General features: G+C 35.6%; 1 protein-coding gene across 1 annotated transcript in view; it reads left to right on the top strand.

Moving 5' to 3' along the window:
- Nucleotides 1-632: 632 nt before the first annotated feature.
- Nucleotides 633-17,929, top strand: part of LOC112523188 (callose synthase 7) — an 18,614-nt gene continuing 1,317 nt past the window's right edge. Inside the window, exons 1-40 of the mRNA XM_025132683.1 lie at nucleotides 633-1,138; nucleotides 2,333-2,433; nucleotides 2,747-2,859; nucleotides 2,963-3,050; nucleotides 3,144-3,254; nucleotides 3,392-3,511; nucleotides 4,132-4,221; nucleotides 4,370-4,461; nucleotides 4,563-4,686; nucleotides 5,528-5,662; nucleotides 5,754-5,830; nucleotides 5,914-6,001; nucleotides 6,827-6,949; nucleotides 7,029-7,146; nucleotides 8,038-8,369; nucleotides 8,954-9,006; nucleotides 9,088-9,148; nucleotides 9,914-9,995; nucleotides 10,074-10,123; nucleotides 10,195-10,281; nucleotides 10,484-10,588; nucleotides 10,757-10,854; nucleotides 10,952-11,033; nucleotides 11,141-11,304; nucleotides 11,475-11,598; nucleotides 11,728-11,831; nucleotides 11,925-12,027; nucleotides 12,409-12,560; nucleotides 13,006-13,115; nucleotides 13,202-13,321; nucleotides 13,398-13,466; nucleotides 13,916-14,102; nucleotides 14,311-14,413; nucleotides 14,522-14,644; nucleotides 14,710-14,828; nucleotides 14,973-15,056; nucleotides 15,987-16,099; nucleotides 16,167-16,396; nucleotides 16,676-17,473; nucleotides 17,549-17,599. Of these exons, the coding sequence (XP_024988451.1) occupies nucleotides 931-1,138; nucleotides 2,333-2,433; nucleotides 2,747-2,859; nucleotides 2,963-3,050; nucleotides 3,144-3,254; nucleotides 3,392-3,511; nucleotides 4,132-4,221; nucleotides 4,370-4,461; nucleotides 4,563-4,686; nucleotides 5,528-5,662; nucleotides 5,754-5,830; nucleotides 5,914-6,001; nucleotides 6,827-6,949; nucleotides 7,029-7,146; nucleotides 8,038-8,369; nucleotides 8,954-9,006; nucleotides 9,088-9,148; nucleotides 9,914-9,995; nucleotides 10,074-10,123; nucleotides 10,195-10,281; nucleotides 10,484-10,588; nucleotides 10,757-10,854; nucleotides 10,952-11,033; nucleotides 11,141-11,304; nucleotides 11,475-11,598; nucleotides 11,728-11,831; nucleotides 11,925-12,027; nucleotides 12,409-12,560; nucleotides 13,006-13,115; nucleotides 13,202-13,321; nucleotides 13,398-13,466; nucleotides 13,916-14,102; nucleotides 14,311-14,413; nucleotides 14,522-14,644; nucleotides 14,710-14,828; nucleotides 14,973-15,056; nucleotides 15,987-16,099; nucleotides 16,167-16,396; nucleotides 16,676-17,473; nucleotides 17,549-17,599 (5,292 nt within the window). The 5' untranslated portion in view covers nucleotides 633-930. The remainder of the gene's footprint in view (nucleotides 1,139-2,332; nucleotides 2,434-2,746; nucleotides 2,860-2,962; nucleotides 3,051-3,143; nucleotides 3,255-3,391; nucleotides 3,512-4,131; nucleotides 4,222-4,369; nucleotides 4,462-4,562; nucleotides 4,687-5,527; nucleotides 5,663-5,753; nucleotides 5,831-5,913; nucleotides 6,002-6,826; nucleotides 6,950-7,028; nucleotides 7,147-8,037; nucleotides 8,370-8,953; nucleotides 9,007-9,087; nucleotides 9,149-9,913; nucleotides 9,996-10,073; nucleotides 10,124-10,194; nucleotides 10,282-10,483; nucleotides 10,589-10,756; nucleotides 10,855-10,951; nucleotides 11,034-11,140; nucleotides 11,305-11,474; nucleotides 11,599-11,727; nucleotides 11,832-11,924; nucleotides 12,028-12,408; nucleotides 12,561-13,005; nucleotides 13,116-13,201; nucleotides 13,322-13,397; nucleotides 13,467-13,915; nucleotides 14,103-14,310; nucleotides 14,414-14,521; nucleotides 14,645-14,709; nucleotides 14,829-14,972; nucleotides 15,057-15,986; nucleotides 16,100-16,166; nucleotides 16,397-16,675; nucleotides 17,474-17,548; nucleotides 17,600-17,929) is intronic.

The raw sequence follows: 17,929 nt of genomic DNA on the forward strand, positions 1-17,929 counted from the left end.
ACGAGAATGCAAAAACATTTATGAGCTTCCAAATTATTTAACCCATAATAAAAATAAAAATAAAATAAACTAATTAATCAAGGAGAATCATGTGATTTCATATTTATCTATAATTCTGGTGACATCCTTATCTCTAAAATCACATACATATAATATGTTAACCGGTACCAAATAATTATCACAACAAAATCACATAATAAAGAGACAGACCGATGAATATAGACGTGATCATCGTTAGTTTTCAATTGTCACACTGGCATCACAACAAAAACCATATAATTATTAGATGATTAGCACATCATAAAAATCTTCAACTTATCAAATCATTATCACGATGAAATGAAATAATTATCACAATATTATCGACAACAGACACATTCACATAAAAAGACAAAAAAAATTCAAATAAGATATTTAAGGAAAATATATGAACCAAGATGAATAAGATCTTTTTCCGTACTATCATTTAACGGATTACGTAGATGATTTTTGGACCGTTGGGCCATGGATTTCTATATAACAATAATCGAGACCTTCAAAAAGGCGGGAAGTGGCGGAAAGCGATGAAGGTGGTAATCGACTCATCTCTGTCCTTTTCCCAAAAGGCCACCCAGAGGTATCTTAATCCCCTAAGCTAGCTCTTGTTCTTGGGGACTCATCTTTTTCCCCCTTTGATATCGATCAGTTTTCTATTCCACAAAAGGCCAGCCAAAAAGCAAAAGCAAAAGCACAAACACAACCAGCAATCAATCTTTCATAAAGCGGAAACGCACATTCAAAAGATCCCCCATATATACCGACTTCATACATGGATTCAAAACTGATTCTCGATTATACTTTCTTCAGAACATATGTTTTTCATCTTAAGAACATCGGTGTACAACAGATTCAGGTGGGAATTATTAGTGCTGTTTTGGGAGGTGGTTAGAGATGGCGAGCACGAGTGGGATAAAAGATGTAGGTCCACCGAGGTCGCTTTCAAGGAGGATGACGAGGGGTTCCTCCATGATTGAACCATATGCGGAGGACAACGCCGCCGTTGACAGTGAGCTTGTGCCGTCTTCCCTTGCTTCTGTTGCTCCCATCCTTCGTGTTGCCAACGAGGTCGAGAAGGATAACCCCAGAGTTGCTTACTTGTGTATGTTTCAAACCTATAAACCATATTCGCCTTTTTCTTTCACATGTGTTGTGACTACTGATGCTGAAATTGACAAAAAGTAAGAAAAAAACTAGGAATTGTTTAAGAATAGTTTTTGGTGGATGTTTGAATTCAGCATGGAAGATGAAGATTTATCACTTCTTCACTTGTGGCAGAAATACTCTAAGTGTGATATCAGATGTTTCAAATTGTAACCCCAAATGGTTGGCTTAGTGGCAGGTTATGTCTGACTTGTAGGGGCTGTTTACCAAGTGTTTAGAACATCTTACCGGGTAAATAGTGCTGACCGAGTTAAGAGATAATGTTGTTTAACCGAGATGCTGACCCGGTAAGAGGGAGGGTACCTTACCTGGCCAGAGCATCGTACCTGATCAGTCCTTACCCAATTTTTTTTATAAACAGCCCCTTACTAAACTTATTCATGTTCATGGCCGGTAGGCTGTGGGTCTCACTAGAAATGAAATGGGATGCACTCGAGACCCACAAGGGATTTGGAGGGAACCATCAGGGTTGTTGATTGCAATTTTAAGTGGTCATAGTTGTGAATTGAAATTCAACTCTCAATCTGCTCGAGATTCTATAGATTTCTTATAATCCTATCTCAAAATGTGTAGGGTCATTAGTTTTCCTATGATTGGGAACCTGGATAAAAAATCCAGGTGACTTCTGAGCATCAAAAAGGTTGGTAACTTCAAAATTTATGACAATCTATTTAGTTATAAAGAGAAATATGATAACTACATAACTAGTAACATCTACAAAGAGGAATACAGAGCATTTACAATAGAAACATGGTAACTTGATTCCTGAACGAGTAGTCCACAGTGTCACCAAACTTTGTACAGAACTCAAATTTATGGTCGTATGTTAGTTCTTTTAAGAAGGTAAGGAAAATGATATTCTGGCCGTCCCAGGAGGTGCAACATGTTTGATTTTGCTCATAGTGCAATAAAAATGTCTGATTGTTGATCAAGTGTCTAAATTTGCTTCTTAATAAGGACAATAAATAACACCAAGGGGCAAAGAAGTAAAGTAGGTTTTAGAAGTTACCCAAACAGGAAATGTTGCATTTTTAGGGACAACCCAAAATGGAAAGCGTAGTGCACAACTCAAGGAACCCAGGAACCCGTCTCAAAAGATTTTCTCATCACCTCGTATACTTTGTTGGACTAGGCCGGTTTCATGCATTCGAGAATGTACACAGGATGGACCGTAAATCTACTGGACGTGGTGTTCGTCAGTTCAAGACCTACCTGCTGCATAGACTTAAGAAGGTATACAAGATAAGTTCTCACTCTGTTTTGTGTTGCAGCTGAATCCTATTAACTTTTCTTCTGTTAAATAACTTTGGGTTGATAACCAAGTTTTATGTTAAAATGCGATTATTAGTTTGGCTTATTAAATTGTTCATTACAAAAGGATGATGGCAATTAACGTTCCAGAGATGGTCCATTATATACTGCAATCATCATCAATACTATGTGCTAACCAACAACAATGCTGCTGCCTTTTCTTTATAACTGTTCTATGTAGAGGTGTTTGCTTTTCAGAAACTCACGGAAAATGTGGATGTTCTTTTTCTCACAGGAAGAGGAAGAGATAAAGCCTCGATTAGCAAAGAATGATCCTACGGAAATCCAGAAATACTACCAAAACTTTTATGAGAAAAACATCAGTGAGGGTCAATATACAAAGAAACCGTGAGTCTTTCTTTTAGTTAATAACCTTTCGGAATCTTCTGTCAATGTTTTCTTAGTTCATTACTTATTTGTTCTGTTATTCTACCTTCTATCATCTTCAAAGTGAGGAGATGGCTAAGATTTATCAGATTGCAACGGTGTTGTATGCTGTATTGAAGACGGTGGTACCTCCTTCAAAAGTTGAATATGAGGTAAAGCTGGTCTATCATGCACATGTTTTGTATTTAAGTTACTGATTGTGGAAGTTACTGAAATATTCATGTCCCTGTTTCTGTGGCATGCAGACTGAAGAATATGCTAAAGATGTAGAGGAGAAAAAGGAACAATATGAACACTATAACATTCTTCCTTTATATGCTGTTGGGGTTAAACCAGCAATTATGGAGCTTCCTGAGGTTGGGTTTAGATGGATATAAGCCTTTGTTTCCTCCCTTCCATTCTCATTCTCCTTTTTTCCTGCTTAAATGCATGTACATACAGCTTTGTCTCTCTCCCTGGTCCTGTTTATTTATTTCTTTGTTTCGATTCTTAGATCAAAGCAGCTCTTCGAGCTCTCCGTAATGTGGATAATCCTCCACTTAGAAAGCCAGGGGACAGAGACAAATCTGCTAATGATATACTCGAGTGGCTTTCTTCAGCTTTTGGATTTCAGGTACATTGTGGTCCTATTGTGCTTCATTTGATTCATGTTTTTTTATTATTAGAACTTTCTTCTGTTTCTCTCTTTGCATCTTACTCCTCATACAACAAAAATGCACAAAGAAATGCAGCCCAAGTCTTAAATTCTTGGTGATATGACCACTTATAGGCCGTGATATGAAAACTTATGTCCTATTAAGTATACTTGTTATGATTGAAGTTGTGTTTTAAAAATGTTTTTCATTATTCAAATTCTTCCGGGCATTCCTCGAAAGGAGATATGTGCTTTGAATTTGACCAATTGAGATATAGGGAAACAATATTTTTGATTATTTATTCATTCAAAATTTTCACCTATTTCTGTATTTTTTTGAGATTCAAGGCCTAGAGTATGACCTCAAATGTTTACTTGATTAATATGCCCTGATGCTCTTTGTTTTCACAATTTGTTATACTTTTCTGTTTGATGCATCATGCACATATGCTTAGAGTGTTTGGAAGCTTTTATAAGTCTATTTTATGTTCTACCTCGAATGTTATATTCTTTAAAGAATTTTGTTCCTATCATTTTAACATGTTGACGTTGTTTACAAATCTAACTATACTTTTCTTCATCCCATCTCTGCATTAAAGAAAGGAAATGTTGCAAATCAGCGGGAACATTTAATCTTGCTACTTGCAAACATTGATACACGGTCAAAGAGTCTTGAAGATTATGAGGAGGTAAAGATTCCACCAACACATTAACATATTGGAATATGTTACCTGGTTATGTTTTCATTTATCTCAAATTCGTTAATTTTGCACATAATGATTTTAGTTTTGTATCAAACTTGTTACAATGTGTCTATTCTGACTTGAATACGGGCAGCTGGATGGCCACACAATACATCTATTAATGGATAAAACATTCAAGAACTATTGCTCTTGGTGTGATTATTTGCACTGCAAGTCAAACCTCAAGTAAGTTATTATCAATATTGTGTAGCACTTTTATTGTTGCTTGAAATTAAAGGTTTTTTACATTTTCTAGTTCACTTTATTGTTTTTCTTTGATTGCATAGGTTTGAACCTGGTGCAGATAGGCAACAGCTAGAGCTTCTCTACATTGGACTCTATCTGCTTATCTGGGGTGAAGCTTCGAATATCCGCTTCATGCCTGAATGTATTTGCTATATTTTTCATAATGTATGTTTACTTTTCTATCTCTATGTGTCTTTTTATTGGCGGTGATTCACAACAATACTCTTTCTAATTTAGTCAATTTTTTTGCATTTAACTTCAACACCATATTTCTATTTGTTTTGTTCTAAGATATCAATTACACAGTTGCATTCACAACATGTAACATATAAGGATTACACATGTTGCTATCGTTCATTTCATTCTAGGTTATTCGTTGTCATGTTCATTTGCTTCTCAACTATTAGCTGAATCTTAGCTCCTTTTGTGCTCGAGCAAAGCCGTACTCTATTTGTAAAGGTTAAACGTTCCGTCACCACTTTGTGGAAAAGCCTTAGGTATGAATATTACGATGACATTACTCTACCACTGAGTTAAAAGGGCTTGGTTGGATGAATTCCATGCTTTGCAAAGTGGTGCATTGCATGGGCTATGGAAGTCGCTCGAACTCAACCTTATTTGACAATTCATATTAGGAAATTTATTATCATGTGCATGTTGCATAGATATATGACAATTATGCCATTTCACTATATTTTTTATATTTCTAGGTCTTTGTTTGCCTATTGGCCCATTTACATATCATTTCTTCACATCTTGGTTAATGGAATACACACTTTACGATTCCCACCTCTTAGATGATATAATATGCTAAATACACACCCCTACTTCTTAATAAGGATTACTTGATGTATATGAGGGTATCTTATCTGCAATGAGCTGATTTTTGAGAGCTAGCAAGTTGTTATTATCTCTAGAAACATTATTCTTTCAGTTCTGTGATAATGCTATGCTGATTGTGAGATCTAAAATGATATTTACCACATGTTTTTATTGAATGATTAAGATGGCGAATGAAATGCATGGGATTTTGTTTGGCAATGTCCAACCTGTAAGTGGGGGTGCATATCAAGCAGAAGCACTTGGAGAAGAATCGTTTTTACAGGACGTCGTGTCGCCTATTTATGAGGTTATGCGCAAGGTAGTAACTTCTAACTCCACTATTGATCTTGTTTGATTGTCATGCAAATTTGATGAATTATTGAAAACATCTTCTTGTTATATGGTGACAGGAAGCTAGGAGAAATCGAGGTGGCAAAGCAAGCCATTCTTCCTGGAGAAACTATGATGATCTTAACGAATACTTTTGGTAAATGCACCTGATTATGGAATTTCTTACATGCCATAATATGTTATTTGTTTCTAATAGAAACTTCAACTCTTCCCTTTCAGGTCTGACAAATGCTTTAAATTAGGATGGCCAATGGACCTCAAATCTGACTTTTTCGTTGACTCTGACGATACATTGCAGGCAAATGGAGTATCTATTCAACTTGACACTTTGCAGTTTCTAAATAATTCTGTATACCATACCTGTATTTCACTGGAGATGCTAATTTCAAAGTCACCGTCTAAGGCAGTTGATTGTTAATTGAGAACTTAAATACATTCTTCGCAGAGTAGAAACTTTGAACATGTCTTCTCTGTTGCATCTTTAACACAATTTAATATTTTTTCATGTTTAGGTTTTGATATCCAAATTTGAAGGCGTGCAATCAGTAAGAGAAAAAATTTACGTAAAATGAGGAGTCTAAAACCTCACTTATGCATCATCAAACTCAAAAAACCATTTTTAATCTAATAATTTTCTGGAAGATCGATAATTCTTATTATCTGAATGCACTAGATGTTACTTGAAACCTAGTTAGTAACAGAGTTTTTCAATAAATGTTACTGTTGTCATTTAAAGTTTAAAATAATCCTTCCCAGCAAGGAACTATCTAAAGTGCAGTCAATTTTGACTTCTATAAAGCCTTTTACGCTCAATATTAGTTTATTTCGTCTGCAAATTAATTAGGTGATTCACTTATTCTCTTTAACATTTGAATCTGACAGTATAGAGAAGTTCTATACATGCAATAGTTTGAATTCAAGTTTAAATGTTGGTCAATACAATCATGATCAGTTCCAATAAACTGTTTAGAGCTCCAAAAGATACTGGCTGTTCGATTACCATCAAGTAGTTTCACATAGCATACGTGAAAAACTTCTATTGGAGTTAGAACTGTGGTGGTTTATAAGCGCCTTTTGTTTCACTTGATTTCATGTTGTTAGTTGTCACTAAGATGTCAACATGTAATTGCAGGAGCACAACCAAGTCATATCTGGAAAGAAGAAACCTAAAACAAATTTTGTTGAAGTGCGGACATTTTTGCACCTGTACAGGAGTTTTGATCGAATGTGGATGTTTCTTATATTAGTTTTTCAGGTATATAATATCATCATATAGCTTGCTATTGATGTCTTCATTTTGGGATTAGTTTCATTCATTTTCTTTCTTTTTTCAGGCTATGGTAATCGTAGCAAGTCATGGAGATGGATCAATTTTTGGAATTTTTGATGAGGGTGTCATTGCGAGTATTCTGAGCATTTTCATTACTTCTGCTGTCCTCAACTTTTTCCAAGGTATTTTTTCTGCCCTTCTATGCTCTTTCCGTTTTCCATTTGTTCTTATACATTTCAAGTCCATGTATGGGTAATGTTGTATTATGTATGTAGACTTGGGATTGTGTGAGAATAACAATTATAGTGAGAATGGTGAGAACACTTCTGAGCCTTTTGATGAGTTGACTATTTGATCTAACTTCATCTACCTTTAACTGCATTCATCTACCTTCGACTATCTTCAACTACCTTCATCTAGCTTTATCTTCATTTTCAGTCACTTTCACGAACTTTTACATACATTTAATCAGTTTCACATGCATGAATTTGTTAAAGTTTTGGCCATTATGACAAAAATAGGCAAATAGAGGTAGTTGAAGGTAGATAAGCGTATATGAAGGTTTTGTTCTCACTGTAACTCTTATTCTCACCGGAACCCAACCTTATGTATCTAATTTTCACTTTATTGTTTGTCTAAGAACATTTCCTGAATTTTGTATCCCTAAGAAATGTTAAGAATTTCAGGAAGCAATTTTTTGACTTTAAGTTGACATAGCTAACTTATTTGTATTTTAAAAGGTTCGTCTGGCTTATTGGACTTCTTTTGAACTCTGTAGTCCCTATTATTTACAGTTTTTCCTGGTAAAGGTCTTCCCCTTTTCAGTTACACATTGACTCTTAATCTCTACTACACTGACACTTCTTTATTGCTATATCGAAATGTCTTCTGCATATCTGCAGCTCTTCCTGTTAAAGATTTCTCTACACAGGAAAAACATATATGGCCACAATTTTGTTCTTTAGAAATGACCATGCAAATTAATTTGAATTGCCAAAGCATGGTTTTTGGTCTTCAGAACTATGTCTCTTTTGTGCCTAAGATTTTTTTTTCTCCCTAATTCTGTTCTGCAGCTGCTTTAGATTTAATCCTTAGCTTTAATGCTTGGAGGAGCTTGAAATCTACTCAAATACTTCGCTACCTCCTTAAAGTCACCGTTGCTGCCTTTTGGGTAGTGATCCTACCCATTGGCTATTCAAGCTCTGTTCTGAATCCAACAGGACTTGTGAGGGTTTTCAGCACTCTGGGAGGAACTTGGAGGAAACAATCACTTTATAACTATCTTGTTGCAATTTATTTGACACCCAACATATTGTCTGCTTTGCTATTTCTGCTCCCACCCATGCGGAGATCCATGGAACGTTCAAACTGGCGTATGATTGTTCTTCTAATGTGGTGGGCCCAGGTTAGCTAATTTTCTTGTAAAGTGCTCTTTTATGTATGTGTGTGTATATATATATATAAATATTATATAATGCTTAATGAGCCAAGATATAAAATAGAAATAACTAAAACACAGTTTCTAGGAATCCCTATTTAGGGCCGCTAAGGCTGCTGCCTAGCTGTTAACTGTCCTCTGCTTCAATTATTTGGGACTGCTTAAATGCTTCCTAGGAGTTTAGTGCCCCCACTGCTATGATTAACAACAAATCATTGAATTAAATGTTTCAAAAAATTAAACAGTGATTAATTGACTTCTCTCAACCTGTCCATCAATGAACAGTTCCCAACCTGTGCATCTTATAAAATTTTCTCAATTAAACTGTGAGGAATTGAGGGTTAGGTTATTTGGGTCTGAGCTGCAATACCATGCAAAATAAAGGGCTAGAGAACGATATTGTATAATTGAGAGAAAACCAGCATATGTCGAGAATATTTGTAGGCTGACAAATCCAAGAGATAAACAAGTATTGCTAAAAAAGTCCTATGTCTTAACAGTTTTGACATTAGATTCATCCTATTGACTTCAAAGTTGTTAACTTTTCTCAGCCGAAGCTCTATGTTGGAAGAGGCATGCACGAGGACATGTTTTCCCTTTTGAAGTAAGGATGCACAGTTAATTGATGGTTGAATATGCTTTTTATCCATTCTCCTTTTAACCATTTTTAACACTTGATCTTTAGGTATACACTATTTTGGATGCTGCTGCTAATAAGCAAGTTCGCATTTAGCTACTATGTTGAGGTTGTTTTGTTTCCTATCTTGCAGTCATGGAAAATTTTAATTCTATTGCATATAATAGCCACATAATGTGGTTAGTAGTTTTGTGGTATTGTCATTATGTACACATATATTCACACCAATTATTAAAAAGTCTATCAAGTTCTTTTAACTACCATACGACAAAAATGCCAGATTTTATTTTCACCTCACGTATTTTAAGAAGCCACAACTTCTACATCAGGTTGGTATCTCATTATTGTTCTCACAAAATCCATGTGTCGATTTTGCAGTTACCTTTTCAGGAATTGCATTGATTAAATATCATCCTTTCTTACTTGCAAGAAGTGATGTATATTATGATAAGCATGCAAGTTAAAAAAAAGATGAAAAGAAAAAATAGAAGAACGAAAAAGAGGAAGAAAGATGTACTGTTATGCATGTTCTTCACTCTAGTTTCCTGTCTTATCTGTTACCTTTGCACACTCTTTTATTTTATGCCTCTTACTGTCACTTCATCTTTGAACTTTCCTTGCTTTCTGTTTTTCCGGGGTAACCCTCTTCGGTTCCTTCCAAAACTTGATGTTTATGAGGAGATTTTGGGCATTGCGATACGCTGAAAGATTAAATTATAATTATTCAAATATATGATGTATATTATTGATGTTTATGAGGAGATTTTTGGGCATTGCTATATGCTGAAAAATAAATTTTTTTCTTGCAATATAAGCTATATGATGTTATATCTATAAGTAGTTTTTATGCTCATTCTTCACATTTTCATGATAGATATTGCCGCTGGTTGCACCCACAAAAGTAATCATGGAATTGTCAGTTAGCAAATATGACTGGCATGAGTTCTTTCCGAATGGTAAAATTTATTATTGAAAGCTTCCTTCTTGAGATTATCTTTAAAATTACAATCTGACTTCTTTTGAGTAATTTGTAGTGACTCATAATATCGGTGTTGTAATTGCTATTTGGGCTCCAATTGTCATGGTAAGCATCCTTATTTTTTTTTTGCTTTTATGTAACTGACTGAAAATCTAGAGATGTTCTTGCTCTTTTAGGTCTATTTTATGGATGCACAAATTTGGTATGCAATATTTGCTACCATTATTGGTGGAATCTATGGAGCCTTCAGCCACCTGGGTGAGGTTAGGACATATATTCCTTTAAATTGTTTACTCCTAAGGAAAATGAACATGTTACAGTGGTGTATAAGACTGGTAAAACGTTGATTTTTGCCAGTTAGTAATGATCATAGGGCACTCTGTTAGTAAGCAGTTTTGCTGCTAGTCTTGTTGTAACACTATTCTTCTCATGACTTTATATCATTCTCTGTCATTTATTTTTTAGATTCGAACACTTGGGATGCTGCGCTCCCGATTTGATTCAGTTCCTTCAGCTTTCTATGAACGCCTTGTACCAATGCAGAAAGAAGAACCCAAAATAGATCCCCTGGTAAGGCCAGTATATGTTTCTTTTTAGTCTTTTGCATCTACCCTTCTATTAACCTAATTGTCATGGAACCATTATAGTACCGTTTGATTTGTAATTGGAGAACTTTGTTTCCATTATACCTGTTTTAATTTAATTTAACTTAACTTTTTAATAAAAAATCTCCTGTAGGAGGATGATTCATTGGTGAGAAAGAACATAGCAAAATTTTCACAAGTGTGGAATGAGTTCATATTTTCAATGCGGATGGAGGACTTGATCAGCAACAGGTTGAAGCTGCCTTCTATTTCAAATACAAACTTTGGTTGGTTATTAATCAATACGAGTAATACCGAAGATTTTATTGACACCTTTTAATTTTGTTAGTGAGAGAGATCTACTCCTTGTACCATATAAGACAAGTGTTGTCCCAGTTATCCAATGGCCGCCTTTCCTGCTTGCTAGTAAGGTTGAACTTCTATACCTTATATATAGGTTTAGTCAGAGTTATATGATTTTATATTAATATTTTAAGTTAATGTGAATCATGTATTGACCACTTCTTGTTAATTTAAGATCCCAATTGCATTAGACATGGCCAAAGATTTCAAAGGGAAGGAAGACGCAGACCTCTTTAGGAAGATCAATAATGATGACTATATGCACTCAGCAGTTATTGAGTGCTACCAAACACTGAAGGAAATGTTATATGATCTTCTCGATGATGAAGGGGATAAGATGTAAGACCTATATTTATGTGGCATTATTTCCTTTCAATTCCCTAGGCAGTCTTGATGCTAAAGCAGATATCGTTATGCTAGGCAGTCTTGATGCTAAATCAGATATCTTTCTGTATTCACTTCTCATTATTCAACTTATCATGACGATTTGTTTTTTTCTCTTTATATAGGATCATTAAGCATATATGCCATGAAATAGATACTAGCATCCAAATGCGAACATTTTTAAGTAAATTTCGTATGAGCGGATTGCCTTCACTCAACGATAAGTTGGAGAAATTCTTAAGCGATCTGGTAAACTATGTTTTTATATAATTAGGGGGGCTCGCACTTTTTTCATTTGAGTGCTTTAGGTTTCAGTTAACTTTTCATTCTTTCTGCAATTTAAGACTATTTTTGAGTACTCTAGTGGGTGTCTTCCAGCTAGCAGATTATGATAATGCTGAGAACTACACTTCCGAACTTATTAAGGACCTTCAAGATCTTATGGAGATTATCATAAAGGATGTTATGATTAACGGACAGGAGTAAGTTCTGTTTTGTCAGCGATTTTCCATGATGTGAACTCTGAAGTGAGCTTTACACATAATGAAATATCACGGTTTTTTTTTTTTTTGTAGAATACTTGACAGAGCTCATTCTCGTCGTCAGGACAATGACAAAAAGGAGAGATTTGAACGGATCAATATCCGGCTAACTCAAATTAGATCTTGGAAGGAGAAGGTATCATCTAGAACTTCTTTTCTCAACTCAATGCCCTGTTTCTTAATTTGTCTACTTTCTTGAAGGTATCAGCTGTTAATGCATTCATATATGTCTAGTTTTGCATCTCCCATGTGAAATCCGTGAAATCCGCGAAAGAAAGACCAATAAATGGCACATCAGCAATAACAAAGAACACATAAGTTCATATATGTCTTTTTGCATCATCCATGTAAAATCTGCAAAATAATGCACAAGTAAATGGCACATCAGTAAAGCTGTGCTCCATGGACTCTAAAAGGTGCTACTTGAAGGAATAGAGGGTGTATAGGGTACTTTGTGCCTTCTATCGACCCTTTTAGTTTAATGTTCTTTTGCTCATTCTTTTATTTGTTCTTATAGGTAGTGAGGCTCCATTTGCTTCTGACTGTCAAAGAATCTGCAATTAATGTGCCTATGAATTTGGAGGCTCGCCGGCGTATCACTTTTTTTACAAATTCTTTGTATATGAGAATGCCAAATGCTCCAAAAGTTCACAATATGCTATCATTTAGGTTGGTATTTCAACCCTTTATAGTTCGCTTCTTGATGCCTTTTGGTACTACCGTTTAAATTAGATGTTCTTATGAAATATCTCGAAATTACCATCATGGTCTCCACAGACGTAGATTTAAGATACTGGTTGCATGTTCTATATTTTAAAATATCTCAACATATTTGTCTAAAAGGTCCATTCATTTTACTGATCCTGATCAAATCTAGTGTTTATATCATCTAATTAGTCTAGCAGTGAGATCAGGGCAAACTGAGATCTTCTTGATGTCTAGTCTATGCTTTTGAGTTTATTTTCCTATGCTGATTAACATTGACGGTCTGCTTCTTCTCCTATTGTTGTCATGGATATGTAATCGATTTGCATTTAGCACATCTAGATACTTTTTGGTATAAAAATCTGGATATTTTTATGAGAACTCGCATGGTTTCACTGTTTAAAAACAGTGTATTGACTCCTTATTACAAAGAAGACGTTCTGTATTCTGAAGAAGAGCTTCATCTGGAAAATGAGGATGGAATTTCAATCTTGTTTTATCTTCAGAAAATATATCCAGGTGACTCTCAGACCTCATTTTACTGAAATCTTCTTTATTTATGATGATCTAGTACTCTTAATTGTTGATTTTACATGCAAAACCAGATGAATGGAGAAATTTTGAAGAGAGGATCAGAGATCCAAAGCTAAAGGCTAATGAAAAAGACAGGACGGAGGCAACACGTCAATGGGTTTCTTACAGGGGACAGACACTTTCAAGAACAGGTTCGGTCATTTTCATTATGCTTCACCCTGTAATTTACCAATCTTAAAACTTCATTCAGAAAATGTTTGTCTTCAGTGAGAGGGATGATGTATTACAAAGAAGCTCTTGAACTTCAATGCTTCCTAGACTTTGCGGAGGACAATGGTTAGTTAAATTGTTGCATTGTGGATAGTTGGACTCATTTTTCACTTATCTATTTCACAGTCTTCTTATTTAGTTAGTTATTTGTAAGTTACGAGACATAAATTCATACATTGATAAATTCTATTATCTATAACAAAATACTTTTTGCTTTTTTAAAGTTAAGATACTTATAATCAACTTGGCAAAGATACCATTGAGCTGCTCTTGGGAGCAAAATCCTAAGGGGCGATATGGTTCGAATAAATTCACCAAAGTGTAGGCTGTGATACCATGTAATGTTCATAACTAAAAGAGAGAATCCTGTGTAAACCAAGCATCAAAAGGGGCGCTAGTTGGTTAGAATAAATAGTAAAAGACATAGAAGAACCCTATATAACGATACATACTGCACAGATAAGTAGGAACCTAATGCAACCAACCACCGCTAACTACTCTTATTTCGTCTACAGAGATTTTTACCGGCTACCGGACGGTTGATATGAATAAAGACCACAGGGTTCTCAAAGAACGTGCAGAAGCATTGGCAGATCTGAAGTTCACCTATGTTGTTTCTTGCCAGATTTATGGTGCTCAGAAGAAATCCAGTGACAATAGAGATCAAAGTTGTTATGCTAACATACTAAATCTGATGCTTACGTAAGTACTTTTACTTTCTTCTTGTTGTTATTGTTGCTGCTGTATCGTCTAATCAAAATTTCCTTTTCTGAAATATATAATATTTATATAAGACAAATGCAACTGATAAGCTCTTTCACCCTCCACACCTTTGGTGAGGTTTGAACCTGTAACCTCCTGAGAGGCCAAAGGCCCTTTTGGTTTCTAATTAAATTTGTGATTGTCTCAGATATCCATCTTTACGTGTCGCTTATATAGACGAGATAGATGATGAAAAAGGCCAGAAGGTTTACTACTCTGTTTTGGTCAAGGGTGGGGATAAACTAGATGAGGTAGTACAATCATGATGCAGACAATTGCATAAACAATAATCTTTTGACGAAATAGGATTTCCACACTGGTGGTAGCTTAATAACTATCATTTCCCATTGATATTTTAGGAAATATATCGAATCAAGCTTCCTGGTCCGCCTACAGAAATTGGTGAAGGGAAACCTGAAAACCAAAACCATGCAATTATTTTCACTCGTGGGGAGGCCCTGCAGACAATTGACATGAATCAGGTAATTGAAAAGATTTCCTTTGGTTTCTTTTTAATGCATGTTACCATCTTTCCTCTTATGTTTAGGACAACTACTTTGAGGAAGCTTTCAAAATGCGAAACGTATTGGAGGAATTCCACAAAGATCACCATGGCGAACGTAAACCAACAATACTGGGATTGAGGGAACATATTTTTACTGGAAGGTTGGTATACCCTTCATCTTTTCTTGAAAAACCTTTAGACTTAAGTTGACAAAAATGTGTTTTTTTTGGGGAAGGAGGGAGGGGTACTTTTCTTTTATTCTCGAGGGTAGAATGGTCGTACTCAGTTTCGCTGTTGATTTACAGTGTCTCATCACTTGCGTGGTTCATGTCCAATCAAGAGACAAGTTTTGTGACGATTGGTCAAAGGGTTTTGGCAGACCCTCTGAGGTATGTTCATTCTTACCCCATTCATCAATATACAGTAATAAGGAAACTTACAATCTAAAATATAACAGTGTGATGGCATCTCTGTATCACATATTCCTTTTTTGTAGTTTTTAGATTTTTCTGGTTTTGTTGATGGCAGAACGGTAAAGATTTGCCTGCATATTGAGCTTAAAAATGTCAATGTAGTCAGCCAAGTTATTTACCTTGTTTAGCGATGTTACATTTTTTCCATTATTACCTTTTTTCTGCTATAATATGATAATGGAACTTCTCATATGGAGAAGGGGATACAAGAATGCTCTTTTTATTTTTGTTCTCTTTGGGGACTCCTCTAAACTTTAATTTTGAAGCATTTCGCATTCAAAATCCCCCAAATGTGATATGTATGTAATTTAACCTTGAGCAAACCAATATTATCAATAGGTAGCGATGAAGATCGTTTTTCATGTAGCTTCTTATCTTATTCCTTCGTCTCATATAGACCTATATACATTAGAATTTATATGAAATGAATGTGAAGAAGGGGACAGTACGCCATTTCTCTCCTTTGGTTATTACTTACCTTAAAAAGCAAACTCTTTGATTTGGATTCGGGATTCAGCACATAGAATAAAATAGTTGTAAAGGTAGTTAATGTAATTGATTATGAACAATTGAACTTCAGTTACCAAATCATGAGATGCTGCGAAGATAGCACTTCTATAATAGCTTCTAGGGCTCGTGTTATCAGTTTTCAACTATCATATTTATCCATAAAACGTCATTGATATATGTGCGATTCATGGTCTTTTGTAATTTCCTTTTAAGATTTGTCTTTATGCAGTCTCTTGATTTCTTGTCACTATTACATATTTCCATGGCATATAATTATATAACTTCTATATAATCATGATGGGAATTTCTCAACATTTCAATATTTATACTTCACAGGGTTCGCTTCCATTATGGTCACCCTGATATATTCGATAGAATCTTCCACATAACAAGGGGTGGTATAAGTAAAGCTTCAAAAATTATCAACTTGAGCGAGGACATATTTTCAGGTAAAATCTTGTCATTCCGTAAAGCATAAATGCTTGATGTATGGCTAATTGAGCAAGGTCTCTTCAGGTTACAATTCAACTTTGCGTGGTGGATTTGTAACACATCACGAATATATCCAAGTGGGCAAAGGTCGAGATGTTGGTATGAATCAAATATCCCTATTTGAGGCCAAGGTTGCAAATGGAAATGGCGAACAGACGCTTAGCCGTGACGTTTACAGACTTGGTCGGCGTTTTGACTTTTATAGGATGCTATCATTCTACTTCACCACAGTTGGTTTCTACTTTAGCAGCATGGTACAATGATGGAATCTAGTACTTGTATACGGGTTATTTAGCTAAATCACTTTCTGACAAGCGTTCTTTAAATCCATGACCTTCTTACAAGTTTCTAGGCATTCTTGTATATGGACGAGACATTCTTCTGTTAAGCAGTGATATTCTCAAAACCTGTCGGAAGGTCATGGATTTATAAAAAAAACCTGTCAGAAGGTCATTTAACCCTTCTATATACTTGTGATTTTTTATGCTATTACTTGGAATTAATTATTTCATGCTCTGATTCTTGTGTTCCAGGTTACTGTACTTGTTGTTTATGTCTTTTTGTACGGACGAATGTATATGGTTTTAAGTGGGCTGGAAAAGAAAATTATGGAAGATGCAACTATCAGTAACAACAGGGCTCTAGAAGAGGCTCTTGCAACCCAATCTGTTTTTCAGCTGGGATTGATTCTGGTACTTCCTATGGCCATGGAAGTAGGTCTCGAAAGTGGATTTCGACGAGCCCTTGGTGACTTTATCATAATGCAGCTTCAACTGGCCTCCGTTTTCTTCACTTTCCAACTTGGAACAAAGGTGCACTATTATGGAAAAACAATTCTACACGGAGGTTCAAAATATCGAGCTACTGGTCGTGGGTTTGTCATCTTTCATGCAAAATTTGCCGATAACTACAGGTTGTATTCAAGAAGTCACTTTGTGAAAGGGTTGGAGCTGGCTATACTTTTGGTTATTTATCAAGTTTATGGGGAATCATACCGAAGTTCAGACTTATATTTGTTCATCACTTTCTCAATATGGTTTCTGGTATCCTCGTGGTTGTTTGCTCCCTTCGTTTTCAATCCTTCGGGATTTGATTGGCAGAAGACGGTGGAGGATTGGACGGATTGGAAGCGGTGGATGGGGAATCGTGGCGGCATCGGGATTGCACAAGATAAAAGTTGGGAATCATGGTGGGATGCAGAACAGGAGCACCTGAAACACACAAATACAAGAGGCAGACTTTTGGAGATTGTGCTTGCACTTCGTTTCTTCCTTTACCAGTATGGACTTGTTTATCATCTTAATATAGCTCGTGATAGCAGAAGCATACTGGTAAATGGTTTCACTCCATTGCATCTGTTCCATATTTTTCTGGATATCTGCTCATAATTTTCTATTGATTTATAGGTTTATGGACTTTCTTGGTTGGTCATGATAACTGCTCTTCTGGGGTTGAAGGTATGCAAAACAGATGGTGGTAGTATTCTGGAAAAAAAGTGTCCAATTTTGTGTTGGAGTGTTGAAAATGGTTTCATTTTCACATATGTTAAAGAGTCTCAGATCGGCTATACTTGAACCATTTCTCCTCAATATACGTTATAACCTCCATTCTCTCCATAAAGGCTATTTTGGAGAGTAATCTAATGGGGTTCCATATATTCTCATATAGTATCAGCGGCATGGTCCACTACTCTAAGGACTCAACACTTTGGAAATTTGTACTCATCTAGCCCCCTTTTGACACTCTAGGACAATATGTGCCCATCTAGCTTCCGTTGGAGGGGGGGG

Source organism: Cynara cardunculus (assembly GCF_001531365.2).
Source record: "Cynara cardunculus var. scolymus isolate 2C chromosome LG 12, CcrdV1, whole genome shotgun sequence".
In the NCBI taxonomy this organism is placed as follows: domain Eukaryota; kingdom Viridiplantae; phylum Streptophyta; class Magnoliopsida; order Asterales; family Asteraceae; genus Cynara; species Cynara cardunculus.